This window comes from Panulirus ornatus, chromosome 16 (assembly GCF_036320965.1).
Source record: "Panulirus ornatus isolate Po-2019 chromosome 16, ASM3632096v1, whole genome shotgun sequence".
NCBI classification, from domain to species: domain Eukaryota; kingdom Metazoa; phylum Arthropoda; class Malacostraca; order Decapoda; family Palinuridae; genus Panulirus; species Panulirus ornatus.
The window spans coordinates 35372340-35390054 of NC_092239.1; the positions used below are offsets into that span (position 1 = coordinate 35372340).

General features: G+C 47.8%; 1 protein-coding gene across 7 annotated transcripts in view; it reads right to left on the bottom strand.

The window, feature by feature from the left end:
* LanB1 (laminin subunit beta-1) overlaps positions 1-17715 on the bottom strand; it is a 96163-nt gene that overhangs the window by 70685 nt on the left and 7763 nt on the right. For all 7 annotated transcript variants that reach the window (XM_071671586.1, XM_071671585.1, XM_071671583.1 and 4 more), the window contains exons 2-3: positions 11684-11930; positions 1323-1502 (exon numbers count right to left, since the gene is read on the bottom strand). In XM_071671586.1, coding sequence (XP_071527687.1) covers positions 1323-1502; positions 11684-11738 — 235 coding nt within the window. In that variant the 5' untranslated portion in view covers positions 11739-11930. The remainder of the gene's footprint in view (positions 1-1322; positions 1503-11683; positions 11931-17715) is intronic.

Below are 17715 nucleotides of genomic sequence, written 5' to 3' on the forward strand. Positions count from 1 at the left end.
TTCTGCTGCTCCGAAAACCTTCTGCCTTGTGGTATATAAGGAAGAAAGCACAGCAGGGATGAGCAGGACCTCCCCCACAGAAACCTGGAGATTCACCCAGAAGTAAGAGTTCGGCCTGGGTGTGGTCCGCGGGGCCCCATCCCTAGCTCTTACCACAGCAGCTGCATAACATTTAACTGCGCAGCCTTCCATCTACCGACAACACGAACATATCATTACATGCAAATTCAAATTTACATTAGAATAAGGCGACAGGCTGAGGCAAATATGAGTTACAACTTAATTTTAACTTGCAGGCGCCATGAGACGGAGACTAGATCACAATACAAAGAGGGAACAGCCATGACACGTAAAGTCAAGCAATTTATACTTACAGAAGCTTGAGTCAGAGTGCAACAAACACATTGAAGCTACGGTTCATGCAGTGTGCTCAATGATCAGGCACTTTACGATGACAGAAGCTAGCTCTCCCATGAATGACAGGCTGGGAGGAGTGAAACGCGTGGGTTGGTGAAGGTCCAACCTGTACTGCCCCCTGAAACCTCTAGATACGTTTCAGCAGGGGACCACCGTTTAAAAACTTACCACAGTCCAGCTGGTACCTGGAGTGCCAAGGTCAGACCTCTAACTGAAATCTACTTGTATCTTTTACTACAAGTGTGGGACCTACAGCTCGGGTGATATTAGACTGTGGTTAAGAGCCACGCGTGCCTCGAAGACCTGTTGTGGGGGAGTACCTGGGTGGACGACTTTGTTGGTGGAGAAAATGTTGAGCAAGATAATTCTGTTAGTGAGAGGGAGCGGTAGAAAGGGAGTTCTTGGGTTAATGAATGGTGCTGGGTGTGTGGGCATTTGTATCTCAGAGGATGACCGGTGCTATTGAGGACGAGACTGGAAGGGTTTGTATACAGATGGGTAATTCTTGCTCAGTGAGGGACTGCGGGAGAGAGAGAATAACTCCAGATAATTCTAGTGTTGGAGAAGAGTGTGGAAAGATGGGAGTAACTGTTTGGATGACCGTAATGCTAGAGGGAATGTTGGGTGATGGAGTAATTGTGCGGATGACTGGAGTTTGGGATGGATAAATGGTCAGGCAGAGGAAATATCGAGATGGTAGCGCCTTTACAGATGACCCAGGTATTTGAAGGGAGGAAGGGACGTTTAGGGACGTGCCTTGATGGTTTTGGGATAGGGGAAAAAGAGTATCTGGACGGATCACCTTAGTGATGGAGCACCTAAACGGATATCCCTAGTGATAAAGTAACTGGACGGATGACCCTAGTGATGGAGTACCTGGACGGACGACCCTAGTGATGGAGTACCTGGACGGATGACCCTGGTGCTAGAGGAGGATGTGCGGTAGGTCTTGGAATGGGTCCTCTGGCGCTGGCGTCTGCGCCCCGCCTGGTCGGACTGCACACCCTCGAGTTCGGGCGCCAATTCCTCAGCGCCTTCCTCGGGAGCGCTCCCTCCTCCGCCATCATTCTCCGCTTCGCTCCAACCTACAAACACAAGACAATTCGCCTTTATTATCAAGTACTGCAGTAATAATAATAATAATAATAATAATAATAATAATAATAATAATAATACACGTTGAGGTGGCTGGGAGAATCTGGTGACCTGCCATAGACAATTTCCTTCTCAGGTCTGTTATATTTCTCAGAATGCAGACGAGTATATCAAGAATTATTTTTTTTCCACGTGGAATTGCCGAGATAATTAACACCACAGTCGCGGGCCTGTGCTGGACAAAGTACCTTCAAAACTCTGACTGACTTAACATGGTTGTGAAGGCTCGTCTGTTTCCACTGCTCGGTCTGTGAAACCTAAACAGGTTGCTCCTCCGATCAGTTAGGCTGTTTATAAAGCCTCGCGCGTGCATTTACGCTAACTTACCGTACCTCTACACCTTAGCTATTCGAGCACACTTGCTATTTATTCTATATGGAAGTTTTAATTCTCTCCAGGTCGGTCTCATGTTTCTTGTATGTGATGAGATGACATTTCTGGCCTATGATGTTAAGAAACTTTCCCTCTTGTATTTATAACACCTTTTGATTTATGCAGATGTCATACGCATGCCACTTTGCGTCTTGGTAATACCTGCGCAAATTCTAATTTTTCGTCTTTGCCCAACAGCTTGATCTGGGACCACGTGAGTTGACAATCTGCTTCTTAAGACTACCTGTGGCCGCTGCCGGGGCACCACAACAGCCCGACTAATGAGGTATGGAAACATTTTGTTCGATTATTTACCCGATTATTTCCTCTCGCTGCCCCATAATATTGCCTCGGGCTCCGGGCGATGAAACAGCTCCTCTCCCTCTACATATGGCGCATCCTCCTTTTACATAGGTATCATTTTCCTTTTTTTACTGGTATTATTCTGATCGTTCATATACATTGCCCCGTCTAGGAAGTTTTCGAGCGTAGATTGGAAACCAGACCATTCAGTATTTTTCCCAAGTGTATGATACGTCGTCTCCCGTCGGCGTTCGAAAGATGAGTCCGAAGTTGTCATTCTCTATAGTTTTGAGTTCTGAAAATTGTATCACTATTAAAAAATGATGCTGAAAACCTATTCGCTTTAGGTTCGGGTATATAAGTGCTTTAAGAGAAGTTATTTGCTTTGATTCCGTTCTTTACAAGGTTACCATAATCCAAGGTGTACCACTTTTTTTTTTGTTTTGTTTTGTTCCTCTGTTGTGTTCCTAGAGTGAGGTTATTTGACTTATTGGCATTATGAATAATGGTCCTCTTCGATGTTATACTGGTGCTTGTCCTTTACTTCGTGCTTATCTACGTAAATTCTCCAGTATTCCCAACAACAAAGTTGAAGCATTTATCGACTGTCACGTACTTATCAGAGGAACACTGGAGGACGTATGTCAGTCGGCCGCAGAGGGAATATATAGGAATACAAGGGAATTCAAACAGCAACAGACTATTGCGTGCAGCCGGTTGTGAGCGAGATGCGGCAGTGACATGGGGAATACGTGAGGACCTAGGTGGCACGCCAGCAGTAGTTGGAGCACACGTCTCACCTCACTGTCCACCTGTTAAGACCAATTGGTAGCACGAGCCACTCACTAGCCCCATGGCCGCGCCTCCTGATGCTCCCCCCTCGCCATAGTGAGCCTGGCCGCCCGCCACAAACCTTCTAACGGAGTGCTCACGTCCTCCACCTCCACACAAACACTATCAGTACCAAGTGCGCGCCACGGGATGCCCTTGTATCATTCACGCAAAACTAAGACCCACCAACACTGACTCTCTTGAAAACACGCTGAGTAAATATATAAGTACGCATGGGAGCGAATCACTGAGGGTAGACCCCTTCAGTGGATCGATAATTACCTTAGTGGAAGTGAGCATAAGCTAGAGGTCAGCGGTGGGCTACCAGTATGGATACCACGGTTTGGACTAGGTTGCGCCCGTTGCCTCTGGCTAGAAGTAGGCGACTCATGTCGGAAGAGGTTTGCAGACAATGCTAAACGTATATGAGGAGTATACAGCATGGTGGAAACCTAGACAGGCTCAAATTTTTGGTCATGTTAAGATATACTGCTGAAGGTGAGTTACCTTGCTGGCAGCAACATTAGAAGTGTCTGACACAAGGGGCAGATCTGAAGGTACAATTATGACTGAGCATCAAAAATAACTTTATGTATGGGGACACGATGTTCCGAAAACTTGCTCCAATCACAATTTGGACCCCAAGCTAGAGTAATTGTCGGAGATTTGGTTACCTCAAATCAATATGACATACTGATCTGATAGAGAAGGTCTAGAGAAGGTCTAGGGAAACAAAAGACTAAACGAATGAAGATAACCGAGCAACAACAGGAAAAAAGGATGACAGCCATGGAATCATCCATGACTGAAGAGAGAAGGGGAGGGAGGGAGGAGAGATGTGATTACAGCTTGGCGGGGATTCATAATTATTACCAGTTTCCTGTGTGTACATGGTTTACTCGGTGTTTCACGACCTCCCCATGAAATTATATAAAAAGACGACTTTCTAGCAGTGTATTGTGCTGAAAAACCTAGTTGATGTAGAAGGTAGATTTACGCACTCTAGTTCAGTAAAGCTGCCATGGTTCTCCAATGTTGGTCAGCATACAAGCGCTGTTTATATAGCGGCAACCGGGAGAACTAAATTGATCAGATTTGACAGAAAAGTTTGGATCGACATTTATCTGTAATTTTGAAAGCATACAACCGGCCTTGACTCCTTTCGCCCAATGGTAGGGTTTGTACAGCGCCACTGAAAACGTTAATTATGACCGGTCGCTTATAAGTGTCTGAATAGACTTAAGAAGAAATTCCTTAAACCGGGAAAATGAGAGAACGACGAGAAGACACAGCAAGATACTAAGTTAGAATGAAGTTACAAAAAATATAAGGAAATACAGCGTCGACGCTGTATCATCATCAGTGGACGGAAAGGAGCTCAAGGTGTTCCATCTTGTCAGAAGACCCTGTCAGTTCAAGGGAGTTCATTTCCCTGTTCCTGAGTGAGGTGCAGCACAAATACGTCAACACCCGCATACACGCGGTGTGCATGTGGCGCCATGTGCCACAAGGCCGTTGCACCAGCGTTGCTGCCAACTTCTCGTCTGACGTCCAAAGTTTTTTCCTTTCTTTTTTTTATCCTAGAGGAACCACACCACATAAACTGTTTATCACCTCCGGTCAGCATCGTCGGCTTCTTTTCACATCTTTCGACCGGTCCAGGGGATCGTAAAATCCACATAGTGTCCTCCTTTCATCACTTCCACTTGAAAAACAAGGTGCTATTTTTCATTCAGCTTCTGGATTGAAGCGAACACTATTTCCCCCATTTTCAAGTGGTCTCTCCTTCCGCCAAGCCTGACGCTGGGCCGGACGTGAGGCGAGAGGCTTGCAACTCCGGCAAGTGACGTCAGATGGACGCATAGGAGGTTTTTCCACGTGGTTTGTAGAGCGTTAGGGCAGGTGGAGTGGCCGACTGAAACGTTTAGGGTACCCTTAACTCCCCCGGGTGAGTGTACCCTCCAGCAGCTCCTCCCAGGGCGTCCTCAGACACTAAGGCAGAACGCACCGTCTCAGCCAGCTCCAATGGTCTCCCGCAGAAGGCCGGGAAATGACTTTGTTCTCCTCACGGCCATCTTGAGTCTCCGGCAGCTACCCTACGTTCAGCCTTGACTGGATTGGCGCCAGAGTGAACCCTGTGGCACGCAGCTACCTTACTGACAATTTCCTATTGAGATTTCATCAACTCTGCCTCCCAGTTAGCTCGTGTCCTCACAGTTAGTGTGGGGGATGCGAAAAAAAAAAGTTTAACCACCCCCCAAGCAATCACGTATGCAGCCAGCCAGCAGCCACAATCATATCCTGTCTTCCGGGCCAACCCCAGCGGAGAGGCGAGAGGCTGCCTCCTCAACAACCCCGCCAGTGTCTACCCGAGCGGTGCTGCCCGTCCCTACCACTACCCACCCGAGCAGTGCTGCCCGTCTCTACCACTACCCACCCGAGCAGTGCTGCCCGTCTCTACCACTACCCACCCGAGCAGTGCTGCCCGTCTCTACCACTACCCACCCGAGCAGTGCTGCCCGTCTCTACCACTAACCACCCGAGCAGTGCTGCCCGTCTCTACCACTACCCACCTGAGCACTACTGCCCTTCCCTACTTATGCAGTGCTGCTCCTCTCTACCACCAGTCACTGCAACTCGTCCCTACCACCTACCACCAGCCACTCAAAACAGTGGAGCCTCCCAATCCACTACCGAAGGTGCCACGCAAGGGGGCCGAGATCGCTTTCCTAACAGAAGTGTGACAATTTGACTATCGACTGTGTAAGACACTAGAGGATTAGATGCGGATCGTATGGAAATAATCCAATAATCCAAGAGGGCTGTATCCCATTAGATGTACGATGTTGAACAGATCTACCCTAGACAGGAAGGCATCTTCCGCAGGAAGGGGAAAAGAAAACACGACCGAATCAGAGGCTGGTTTTTGCTGGGTATGCGCAAGACTAATTTTCGTAATTTCATCTCAAAATCTCGAAATTTTTATTCTGTTATCCTCGAGAGCAATTAAAAAATATATATATCATTGGAAATATGGTTAAACAGATTCTAGTTTGGCTTTGGTGGGAGACCTTTGCTCGGCCGAGTTTGATGACGAAGGTATGCTTCATCATATTAAACCACATCTTTACCTTAAACCACAGTCATGGTTTATACTTTCTTGGACAATCTTTTACGGAGTTGTGGAATATGACACGATGAGCGAGGCACAATACACTTAAGTTGGTTTGATCGTTTTCTTCAGCGGAGCAACGTCAAAGTTCGGCTCTGGTCGAATACAACGGGGAACTTGGGTCATATTGCTTTTGAGGCAGAGACTTTACGTGGGATTTTATTCTGGACTGATATATTCATTTAAGTATTTCTTGTGGGGATTTATGACTTGCTGCGGGTGTAGAGGGAGAGTGTGTCCTGGACGTGGATTGATCGGTCGCCACTCGAGGCCGGTTGGGCGTCCCTCGCGAGGACACGAGACCGTCCGTGGGAGTAGGAGGAGGAGGGGGGGGGGGGAGATGGTGCAACTCCATGGCTCCGCTCCTGGACAACGGTTTTCCCGCGCGGGAGGAGCACACGAACTCTCCTGAAGGACAGGAGACACCGAGGAGTGTTTAGGTGAGACGATGAGAATATCTTGGGTGCCAAGACTGCAGTGTGTGTTGGTGTGGTGGAGTGGTGGGCGGGTGTTGTGGGGGGTTGGACGGGGGGGGTTGGTGGTGGTGGTGGTGGGTGGGTGGGGGGGATTGTTGAGGGGCGGTATCAGTCGCCGCCCCCAATACCCAGATACTAACCACGCCCCCCCTCGACTTCCGGCCATAGCGGGGACACTGCCAGGACCTAACCTCGTCTGGTCTGTCACGCACACCACTCATTCCACTACCACCTTGGGGACGACGGTACGACCCCTGAGCACGACGCTACGACACCCTTGAGCAGGAAGGTACGACCTCTTGAGCACGACGGTACGACACCCTTGAGTACGAAGGTACGACCTCTTGAGTACGAAGGTACGGCCTCTTGAGCCCGAGGGTGCGACCCCCGAGGAAAAAGTACGACTTCTTGAGCACGACGGTACGACCCCTTGAGCATGACGGTCCGTTCACTTATGCATGACGGTACGACCCTCTTGAATATGAAGGTACGACTCCTGAGCACGACGATACGACCCCTTGAGCATGACGGTAAGGCTCTTGATCAAGCGCGACAGTGCACCGCTTATAAGCATGATTGCTTGGCCTTCCACTTCTCCCTTATAAAGGTCAGGTCAAAGGCCAAGACAATCGTGTACACAAGGAATGCATCGCAGGATCGTACCGTTCGTGTTTAAGGAACTGAGGTGCACCTCTGTAAGTTACGATGACCACACAGTCCCCTTGAGTACCATGACTTGAACCAGTGAGTACGACGACTTAACCCATTCAGTGTCATGGCTTAATCTCATGAGCGCGATGACTGAACCTCTGAGTAGGACGACTTAGTCATCGTATGAGGGGGGGGGGGGTCAAGCCGTCGTAACTTAAGTCATCGTACTCATGGGGTTAAGTCATCGTATTCATGATGTTAAGCCATCGTACTCATGAGGTTAAGTCATCGTACTCATGGGGCTGTCATCGTATTCATGATGTTAAGCCATCGTACTCGTGGGGTTAAGTCATCGTATTCATGATGTTAAGCCATCGTACTCATTGGGTTAAGCCATCGTACTCATGGGGTTAAGTCATCGTATTCATGATGTTAAGCCATTGTACTCATGGGGTTAAGCCATCGTACTCATGGGGTTAAGTCATCGTATTCATGATGTTAAGCCATCGTACTCATGGGTTAAGCCATCGTATTCATGAGGTTAAGCCATCGTACTTAAGGGTTTGTCGTGTAAGTCAACCCTATGCATACTACATATTAGTGATAAAATACTTCAGTAATTTTTTTCTCTCTCTCACATCAAAATCTCGTCTTTTCCCCCTCCTATCTCTATCCAGCGGCAGCAGCTTTTGGGCAGCTGCATCATACATACATACACCCTCTCTGTTGCCCATCCAGACGCACTCCACCATGGTGTCCAGCCACAGGCGGCTCTCACTCATCATCGCAAGGCTTAAACTGGCAACCTCGAACCTGGCTCTCTTGAACCGTGCCAACATTTACTCCTGTGGTGTCACTCTGGTGTCACTCCCCGCTTGATCTCCCATGCCTGCAATGCTGTCTGCAGAGCTGTGCCTGCAGCCAGCCTTCACAAACTGTGCCAACATTTACAAGCGTTGTCACTCTATAACCATGACCTCATCTGCTGGCACTGTTGTGTGCCCACTACCGTGCCAACATCGTCAGCACGTCCTCTTCATGACGTCGTGTGGTCCTGACCAAAAACATGTGGAAATGAGACTATTGCATGCACGACAGTCATTCACTTGTTGAGCACGACGGCACGATCCTCTAGCACGACAGAGCGATCCTTGAGCACGACGATACGATCCTTGAGCACGACGATACGATCCATGAGCATGACAGCACGATCGTTAAGTGCAGCGGTCATGACCCTTGGCCACAACCTTACGACCCCCTGAGCACGAAGTTACGACCCTAAAGCACGACGGTATGATAATCTGACCTCCGAACTGACCCTTTCAGTCAGGTCAAAGGGTGGTCATCACACCCGGGCGTCTTAACCATCGAAGTCAAGCGGATTACCGCGTTTCCTCGTGTCATTAATATATATTTTCTGAGTTCATGCAAAAGATAAAATCCCTTCCAGAGGGGACTCAGCTCCAAGCCCTTATAAAAGCACGAGTGGGCAACACTGCAGAAATAGCAGCACTACCTCACCGACGATCCATTTTCTGTACAGGTTAGAGATATCTCACTAAAGATCCATTTTCTGTACAGGTTAGAGATATCTCACTAAAGATCCATTTTCTCTACAGGTTTAAGATATCTCACTAAAGATCCATTTTCTGTACAGGTTAAAGATATCTCGCTAAAGATCCATTTTCTGTACAGGTTAGAGATATCTCACTAAAGATCCATTTTCTGTACAGGTTAGAGATATCTCACTAAAGATCCATTTTCTGTACAGGTTAGAGATATCTCACTAAAGATCCATTTTCTCTACAGGTTTAAGATACCACACTATGATCCATTTTCTATACAGATTAAAGATACCTCACTGAAGATCCATTTTCTTTACATATTAAAGGTATCACACTAATGAATTCATTTCCTATATAGATAAGATATACCACACTCAAGACCCGTTTTCTCAACAAAGCAAAAGAGATGTCACACGAAGGATCCATTTTCTCTACAGACGCGAGAAGCGAAGCAGTTTTCCTGCAGAAGATCAGTCTGTCAGGGTTGTGGGGTGTCACTCCTGGCAACCGGGAGAGAGAGAGAGAGAGAGAGAGAGAGAGAGAGAGAGAGAGAGAGAGAGAGAGAGAGAGAGAGAGAGAGAGACTGACCACAGCCTAACCCCAGGGAGCTGGGGAGGGAGGTAGAGGGACAGACAGAGACCCTGCCTCACCACAGCCTAGAGCCCCTTTCCACCTCACTGCCTCTCTCTTCCGTAGGCTCAGCTCAAAAGGGTATCTTTCCCTCCCTCCCCCTGTTGCCGTGACATACCGACTTATATATAAAACATACATACGAAGGAATGCAAAAACGAAAAAAAAAAAAAAGGGGAATTCAGGAACATCTGGGAGGCTGTTTGTCATACACATACTCGTGCTCCAAGACCGAGGGATAAGGATTGGAATAACGCACCTTAGCTGGGCCGACCCGGGGGGGATTAAAGGCTCATATATCACCTCCCGACTCCGATTGTCCATCACACTCTAGGATACCGTCCCTTGTCCGCAGGGATCCTATTCCTGCTATGGGCACTCCGGAAGGAAGGATGAACACGACACCAGGGCATCATCGATCGTCCGTTCAGTCTCATCCTTTGAACAAAAAAGGCGAGAAATGGCCAGTAGCATTAGGAGAAAAGGCCGCAAGCACCAGGAGAAAAGGCCACTAGCATCAGGAGAAAGGACCACTAGCATCAAGAGAAAAGGAGACTAGCACCAGGAGAAAAGGACCACTAGCATCAAGAGAAAACGCCACTAGCACCAGGAGAAAAGGCTACTAGCACCAGGAGAAAAGGCCACTAGCACCAGGAAAAAAGGACCACTAGCATCAAGAGAAAAGGCCACTAGCACCAGGAGAAAAGGCTACTAGCACCAGGAAAAAAGGACCACTAGCATCAAGAGAAAAGGCCATTAGCATCAGGCTATAATTAACTCAGTAACCCGAGAGTGGTGGCGCCGGCTTGTCGGTCCTGAGGTGTCTGGGTCACAGCCGGGTCACATGTCATCCCGGCAGACATCCGGGTCACATATCCTAACCCCCCCCCCCCATGTGGACGAGATGGGGGGAGCATCATGACACCTAAAAAGTGTCGGACCGTCATGCTCAGAGATCGTTTCATCGTACTTAAGGATCGTACCGCCGTGCTCAAGGGCCACACCGACGTGCTCAAGGATCGTATCATGTGTATGTATCATTACACACATATCACAAGGATCGTACCATGTGTATGTATCATTACACTCATATCAAAAGGATCGTATCATGTGTATGTGTCATTACACACATATCACAAGGATCGTACCATGTGTATGTATCATTACACACATATCTCTTCAGCTGCCTGATCCAAGCTGTTTTTGGTCCGTACCACATCAGATTTAGTACAGCGAGCAGTGTGCTTACCAGGATAATCTGAGGTACAGAATTACATGAAGTACTGTGCTTACCGGGGATGTCTGGCTTAATTTGTGGTTAATTTCAAAAAGACATTCGGCAACAGGTGAATATTTCGTTAATATTTATCTCTTGTGTGGAACGCATCTTTTATCCAATATGTTATAATCAGTAATACATAATAATGTAACATAAATTGTAATTGCCTTTTAATGTTTAACGGAATGAAAGTTAAATGCAATTATGTTCTAACATCAAATGTAACCGTAATTGCATTAACAGCCAATGAAGTAATTTAAGTAAATTTCCTTAAATATATGACCTTTGAACGATAATATGCAACACTATAGCTTCCAAATTCGACCACCAGGAGGGAAGTGGGGACATTGATAGTTGTCATGCATTACAATGTATCTTCTCATCAAGTTGCAGATGTTTGGAACGCGTGTGAATAAAGGGCTTTGCTTTACTCTCTCGCGCGGCCCCCAGATGCTAATTCCTTCCGCCCACACCATTGCTACTGCCCAGCTACTTTCCGAAGCCCACAATTTTCCCTTACCAGAGGAGTCTAGTTGCGTACAAGATACTTGTCAGGCTTGACCCCACCCGATGGGACCCAGGGAACCTTCTCAAAGACTGGCCAAGGTCACGCTGGAAGAGGCAGCCACCCTGGCGGGCGCGTTCTTAAAGTAACATCCATTTGAAGCAAATGGATATGTGGATGCGACCAAGCACGTCGGTACGACCCTTGAGCACGACGATACGACCCTTCGGTGTGAGGGTCGTATCGTTGCAGCTGGAATCGTGACGTCGTGCTTAGGTTAATACACAGGACTTAGGAAGTCAGGAGATACAGGAGTCAGTCGCTTACCTGGACACACTGCTGCTAACAGCACCAGTAAGCAGAGTGCATAAGCGATCTTCATGGTGGACGCCGTGCACTAGAGGGTGGTGGCGGGCACACGCATGTACCGGGCGCGGGTGGTGTGGGGGTCGGGCACAGCCGCGGGCGTGTGTACTGGTGCTGCTCGGGGCACCCAGCTCAACAACAACTGCTGCTGCTGCTGCTGCTGCTCACCTCTGCTTCACGCTCTCCCCCCTGGCCTCAGGCGCTCATCCTGAAACAAAAAGACCAAAGTTTAACTCTCCAGCCACACTGAGGGATGAAAGGTAAACAACACCGCAAGGCCATTGATAGACTCCTGCAAATTTTACAGTCTGCTGGAACACACAGAGATCAAAGGATCATACCTGTAGAAAATACTAATGAGTTTGTCACACATGCAAGTTATTACTGTCGGGAATTAAGAGTGGAGGAGATAGGGAGTGCCCACCAAGTACTGTTGGACAGACGAGGAACTCCTAGACACCTCGAGGGATCTCTGTCCTAACCATTGACGACCTTCGTTATGCCCAACTACTGTATTTCTAGTATTAACCATCCTGGTCATCTTACTGCTGGGAGAGGACGGTCAGCCTGATGCACCAGGAGGCGTGGAGAGGCTGTCACCAGGACCCAAGTGAGCCCTGCTGGTCACCGCTCCTGAAGACCACTCTTGTGGCAAGAACCAAGACGACCACTGAGACACGGACGTGGATGATTGCAGGCCGTATGACACCTCCTTCAGGAAACTGCATGGCCGCTTTCCTGGATGTGATGCAATTAGTCCCTGTAACCCTTTAGATTCTACAACTCGATGAATTTAATGTCTCGTAATGCCCATACTGCTGTGTATCGAGACACCCTAACCAACCCCTCTAACCTAGACAATGGGGCGGGTGGACAGTCCTCAATAAACAATGTAATCCTCCATCCCGTATGTAACCCTGGACACCCAGAGTACATTACGTCAGCCTCCCACAGTGCCTCCCTCATATAATCTCAACATATTGGGTGTTCCCTCACAAAGGGCAATCATGCCCGCCCTCACCATAGCATGAGTCAGCATCCCTCAATAACTTTGTACCTGCAATTCAGTTTCTTCAGCACGAGGATACGACCCCTTGAGCTCGACGATACTTCTCTCGTGCAAGAGGGTATTAATTACCCTTGAGCACAAGGGTAAGAAGAGCCCTAAGGGCCAGGTCATAGGTCATCATATGAACCCAAGGGTCGTACCATCGTCATGAACAAACTAGGGTTGCTGAGACCAACCAATCGCTAGGCCACGAAGCCCATTCTGAACGGTAATTCTCAAAGACACTCTTATTCTCCTCCATCACTGTTTCCTGATGGCTTCAAACCACCCTCTAACAGCGATCGATTACACGATCGTGGTTCTCGAACTGTGGCGTTTCAGTACATAGCATTTGTCGTGATTAATAGCTATGCAACAACTCAAGAGTACAGGGATGCGTCACCTTTGGATTCCACATGAAGGTGCGTCGCCAATGGCTCCCACTTAAGGATGCGTCACCCATAGCCCCCATATAAAGACCCCGTCACTCACAGCCCCCCCATGCAAATCCCCGTTACCTATGGCACCCACTCACTGCCCCGTCAGCTATGGCACCCACATAAGGGCGCGTTACTCATGGCTCCCAGACAAAGGCCCGTCACCTGTGGCTCTCACATAAGAGCCCGTCACACATGACTCCCACACAAGGATGTGGATCAGACAGAGACAAGGCCGCACACACACCAGCAGTCCTGCGTGATAAGACTGTACTGGAGATTCCTCTTCCACTGCCAACTTGCATTCCCAGCGGGATGCTGAGCAACTGGCCGACAAGGACCCCAAGCTATAACTACAAGACCTGGTGAGTTTGAGTATCCGTGCGGATTCTGGACACTTCCGTCTTGCACGTGTGGCTACATACGTTATTATTATTTTTTTTTTTTTTGCAAGAGGGAAAGAAAAGAAATATGGCCAAACGAGTAGAGGAAACAAGGTTCTTACATCAAACATCTTCAAGGGTAAAAGACAACAGAAAGGTTTGCAACCAACGGAGCAGATGAGCATCAACAAAAGTTACGTGGACCTTCTACTCATTACTTAAGGCTATGGATGTGACACCAGGGACTTTACAAGGAAATGAAATATTAAGGAGGAATAGTCCTCCGATGCAAGACAGCTTCGTGACCGACTAAGAAAATGAATTATAACAATGAGTAAGGAACGCGCCTCCCAAAACCTAGCCGAAAGTGAAACCAATCGCAGACGTGAAGACATCGGAACGAGGCAAGAGTGGAATCCAGCATCGCCCACCTTGACAGCGAATTAGCGCGGGGAAGTTTTCAGAAAGCACTATGGCTCAGAATGGCTAGTGATTACGAGCTTTAGACCCATCCGCTGCCTGGGTCATTAAAGGCCATCAACACCAAAGATATTACCACTAGTTGACACATCTTGAGAGCACCGTCATCAAGTGTTGTAGTTGTGGCTATGGCCATACACACGCACCTCATACAAGTCCCATGTACGAGGGTCGGTATTCGGCGAATCCATTCACATGTTCCGGACTGACGGGCGTATAGAAGTCATCACACACTGTATTCCTCAAAGGACAGATATGAGAGGGGGGCCATTTCTTCCTCATTCGAGTCAGCGGAGTGCCATTGATAACACGGTAATGGACGCTTCTTCCGTGGCCAAAGATTCCCTGAAGCTTTACCGTGGTAAAGAAAGGCGGACAGTCACCAGTGTGATGTATTTTTTTGTTTCAATTAGTGATCATCCTAGAGAATTTAAAGGTCTTTAATACAGCTCCCCATCCATAAAGAACGAACAAAGGACACACACACACACACACACACACACACACACACACACACACACACACAAGAATAAGCCAGCAACATTTAACACCGCCAGTCAGAAAGAGGTTTTCGAAAAAATAATGTCCGAATATGCAAAATCAACTCACGTGCTTAACACCGTAAAGCACGGTATTAAGAGAGGCTGGATCAACCCGTCAGACATCACTGCTTGACCATTGACAAGAGCCTGGAAGCCGCTGAGGGGAAGCAGTTCCCTGTGCTTTACCAACACCGCTGACAAACGCCGCCGTGGCGTGTTAAGACATACACTGTACAAGGGGCAATTAGTTATCTGGGAAATTCTGACACTAGATCTATGGTTGTCTCAATCAAAATGAAAAAGGAAATGGTAGTCGTCAGCAGTACGTAATCCCATAGCGTCTTATAAGTTCAGTACCCCTAAGGAAGAGCTTACTCCCCCGTCTTGTTCCACGTACTTGTCCATGACATAGCGTAGTCTTCAGGGGCTTAGGTCGTCTCGTATTCAGCGGGTTAAGGTGTCGTACTCAAGGGGTTAAGTCGTCGTAACCAAGAGGTTAAGTCGTCGTAACCAAGGGGTTAAGTCGTCGTACTCAAGAGATTATGTCGTTTACTCAAGGGGTTAAGTCGTCGTACTCAAGGGCTTAAGCCGTCGTACACGAAGGGTTAAGTAGTCGTGCTCATGGCGGGGCAAAGTCGCTGTACTGAAGGGGGTACGTCTAAGTACTCACGCGTTATATCAACTTATTTAAAGGGTTAATTTCCTGTCACTGTCTTGAAAGCACAGCTGAGGGCCGGGACGCCAGCGGTGCGTGGCAGCTGCCCAGGTCTGCTCTAACCCAGTCCAATTATACCAGCTGCAACACATCCTGCTTGCTTGCTTGCTTGCTTGCCCCTTACTCAGTAATGCCCTCCGGCGACGAGGCATTCTGCTTCGCCTTTGTCTTCAGTTGTCTCGTAATTTTTGTCTCACCGAGTCTTTGTAAATTCCCTCCTTGTGGTTTATTTTGTAGCCGCCTCGGTTTCTATTATAAAGAGCGGGGCGTAGTTGGGTACATTCTTGTACATGCAGAAGTTCACGTAAGTTCAGGTGTTCGTCCACCCTTGGGCATAAATTTATGCCTCACTATGCCTCTTGACCACGACCGGTCACGACTCTCGGACATGACGGGGTCACGGACGTCCTGACCGCACAAGGGTCAGATCAAAGCCCATGCCCTCGTAATCAAGGGTCGTACTGTCGTCCTTAAGCGTCAGTGCCATCGTTTCCACGGGTTGTTTACCATTGTCTTCAAGGCTATTACCGTCGCGCTCAAGGCGCAAATTATTTTCTGGATCACTTCTTTGACCGGGTTTGCTTATATCCCAAACTACATCATCACCAATGAAAGGAAGTGATTGACCATAGTCTCGCTGGAGCAATGACCCTGGGGTGCATGGGAAGGCTAGATAACAGGAGATCTGATGGTCCAAGATGAGATTAACCGCTGGAGGGCAGTACACTGGAAGGGGACAGATAACCGGAGACCTGACAGTCCAAGACGAGTTTATCTGATGGAGGACAGTACTTTGGAAGGACATATAACAGGAGACCTGATGGCCCAGGACAAGCTTCTGTGCGTTCATAATCTCCCCTGTGGTAGAACCAGGGCAGTAAAGCAGAAGGTGGTTACTTCAGAATGAACCAGGAGGTATAACACACGAGGCGACTTCTCCAGCTGGGCCGTATGCAGACGCATACCTGCATGTGCGTACTTAAGCCCCTGCCAGCCTCACACGAATTGAAGACCACTATGGTGTCACAGTGTTTTACGAAGTAAAATGAAACTAGCTTCTGCAGTGACATTAGAAAAAGAGATTCATTGCTTATATTTGGGTTATAGACGGGTTTTTATACCAGTTGCTTGACAGTAAAGGCTGATGGATCCAACTTGTTTAAGAATACGAAGGAATTTGGTCTAGTAATCAGCCATGAAATACCAATCTGGAAGCTATAACTCATGATCGATCTCCAACCTAAACAGAGTTCATGACCCAGGCTTCTGCTGGTTCTTATAAGTGATAAGTGAGGTACAAATTTAGTGCCTGGGTATAACGAGACAGGTTCATTATAAGTGAGGTACACTCAGTACTTGCATAATAAGAGGCAGGTCCATTGCAAGTGAAAGACCCTCCAGTACCTGGGTAATACGGGATAGGTACATTATAAGTGAGGTACACTTTCGAACTTGGACTGTAAGAGGTTGGTACATTATAAGTAAGGTACACTTTAGTCCGCTTATGTGATCTACTACAGAATAGAGACCTCTTCTACTTATATCATAAGTAACGCCAAGTTTCAGACGCAAGGTAATACGTTAAGTGGACTTGAATGTGGTAATCTAATTACTCATCACCGTTCGACTGGTCAGAGAGGTGCGCATTATGGGCCATCAGGTATCAGGTCGGGGGTACACATGCGTATCATTGGACGGAGGAGGAGACACGCCAGTACCTGAGGCATTAATGCCTGAGCTTAATATCAGTAAGGCTCTCTATTCCTTGCACGCCTTTCACCCTCCTGCATGTTCAAGGCCCCGATCACTCAAAATCTTTTTCACTCCATCTTTCCACCTCCAATTTGGTCTTCCACTTCTCGATCCCTCCACCTCTGACAAATATATCCTCTTGGTCAGTCTTTCCTCACTCATTCTCTCCATGTGACCAAACCACGCTTGGCCAACGCACCTGTAGAGTCCCCTCTCCCGGCAGAATTTGGAGAAAAGAAAAAAGACAAAGAAATCTAGAGATCTTTTGAGCCAGATGGCATCAGGTTTAGGAGTGGGTCCCCGAAGAAAACGATGATAGAACCCGACCTCAATCGATTTCAAGCTTCCTTGTTATCCACAGGGAAATCTGTGCAGTCTCCAACCTCCTTCTCAGACGCAATAATACCATTTCTTACCGCCTAAAAGCAAGTATCTTATTTTTCTAATGATAAAAAGACAGCATAGATGGCTGGTAACTTATCAAGATGGAACAAAGGAAAAAACACTAAAGTTCTTTTTCTGTAGCCAATAACCTACTATACAGCACTAGCAGATTAATGGCAAGCACTTTTGCAAAACTGACGCTCCTTCAAGCAAGCAGAACCCACATGTTCGACTATGACGAACTCTATTTCA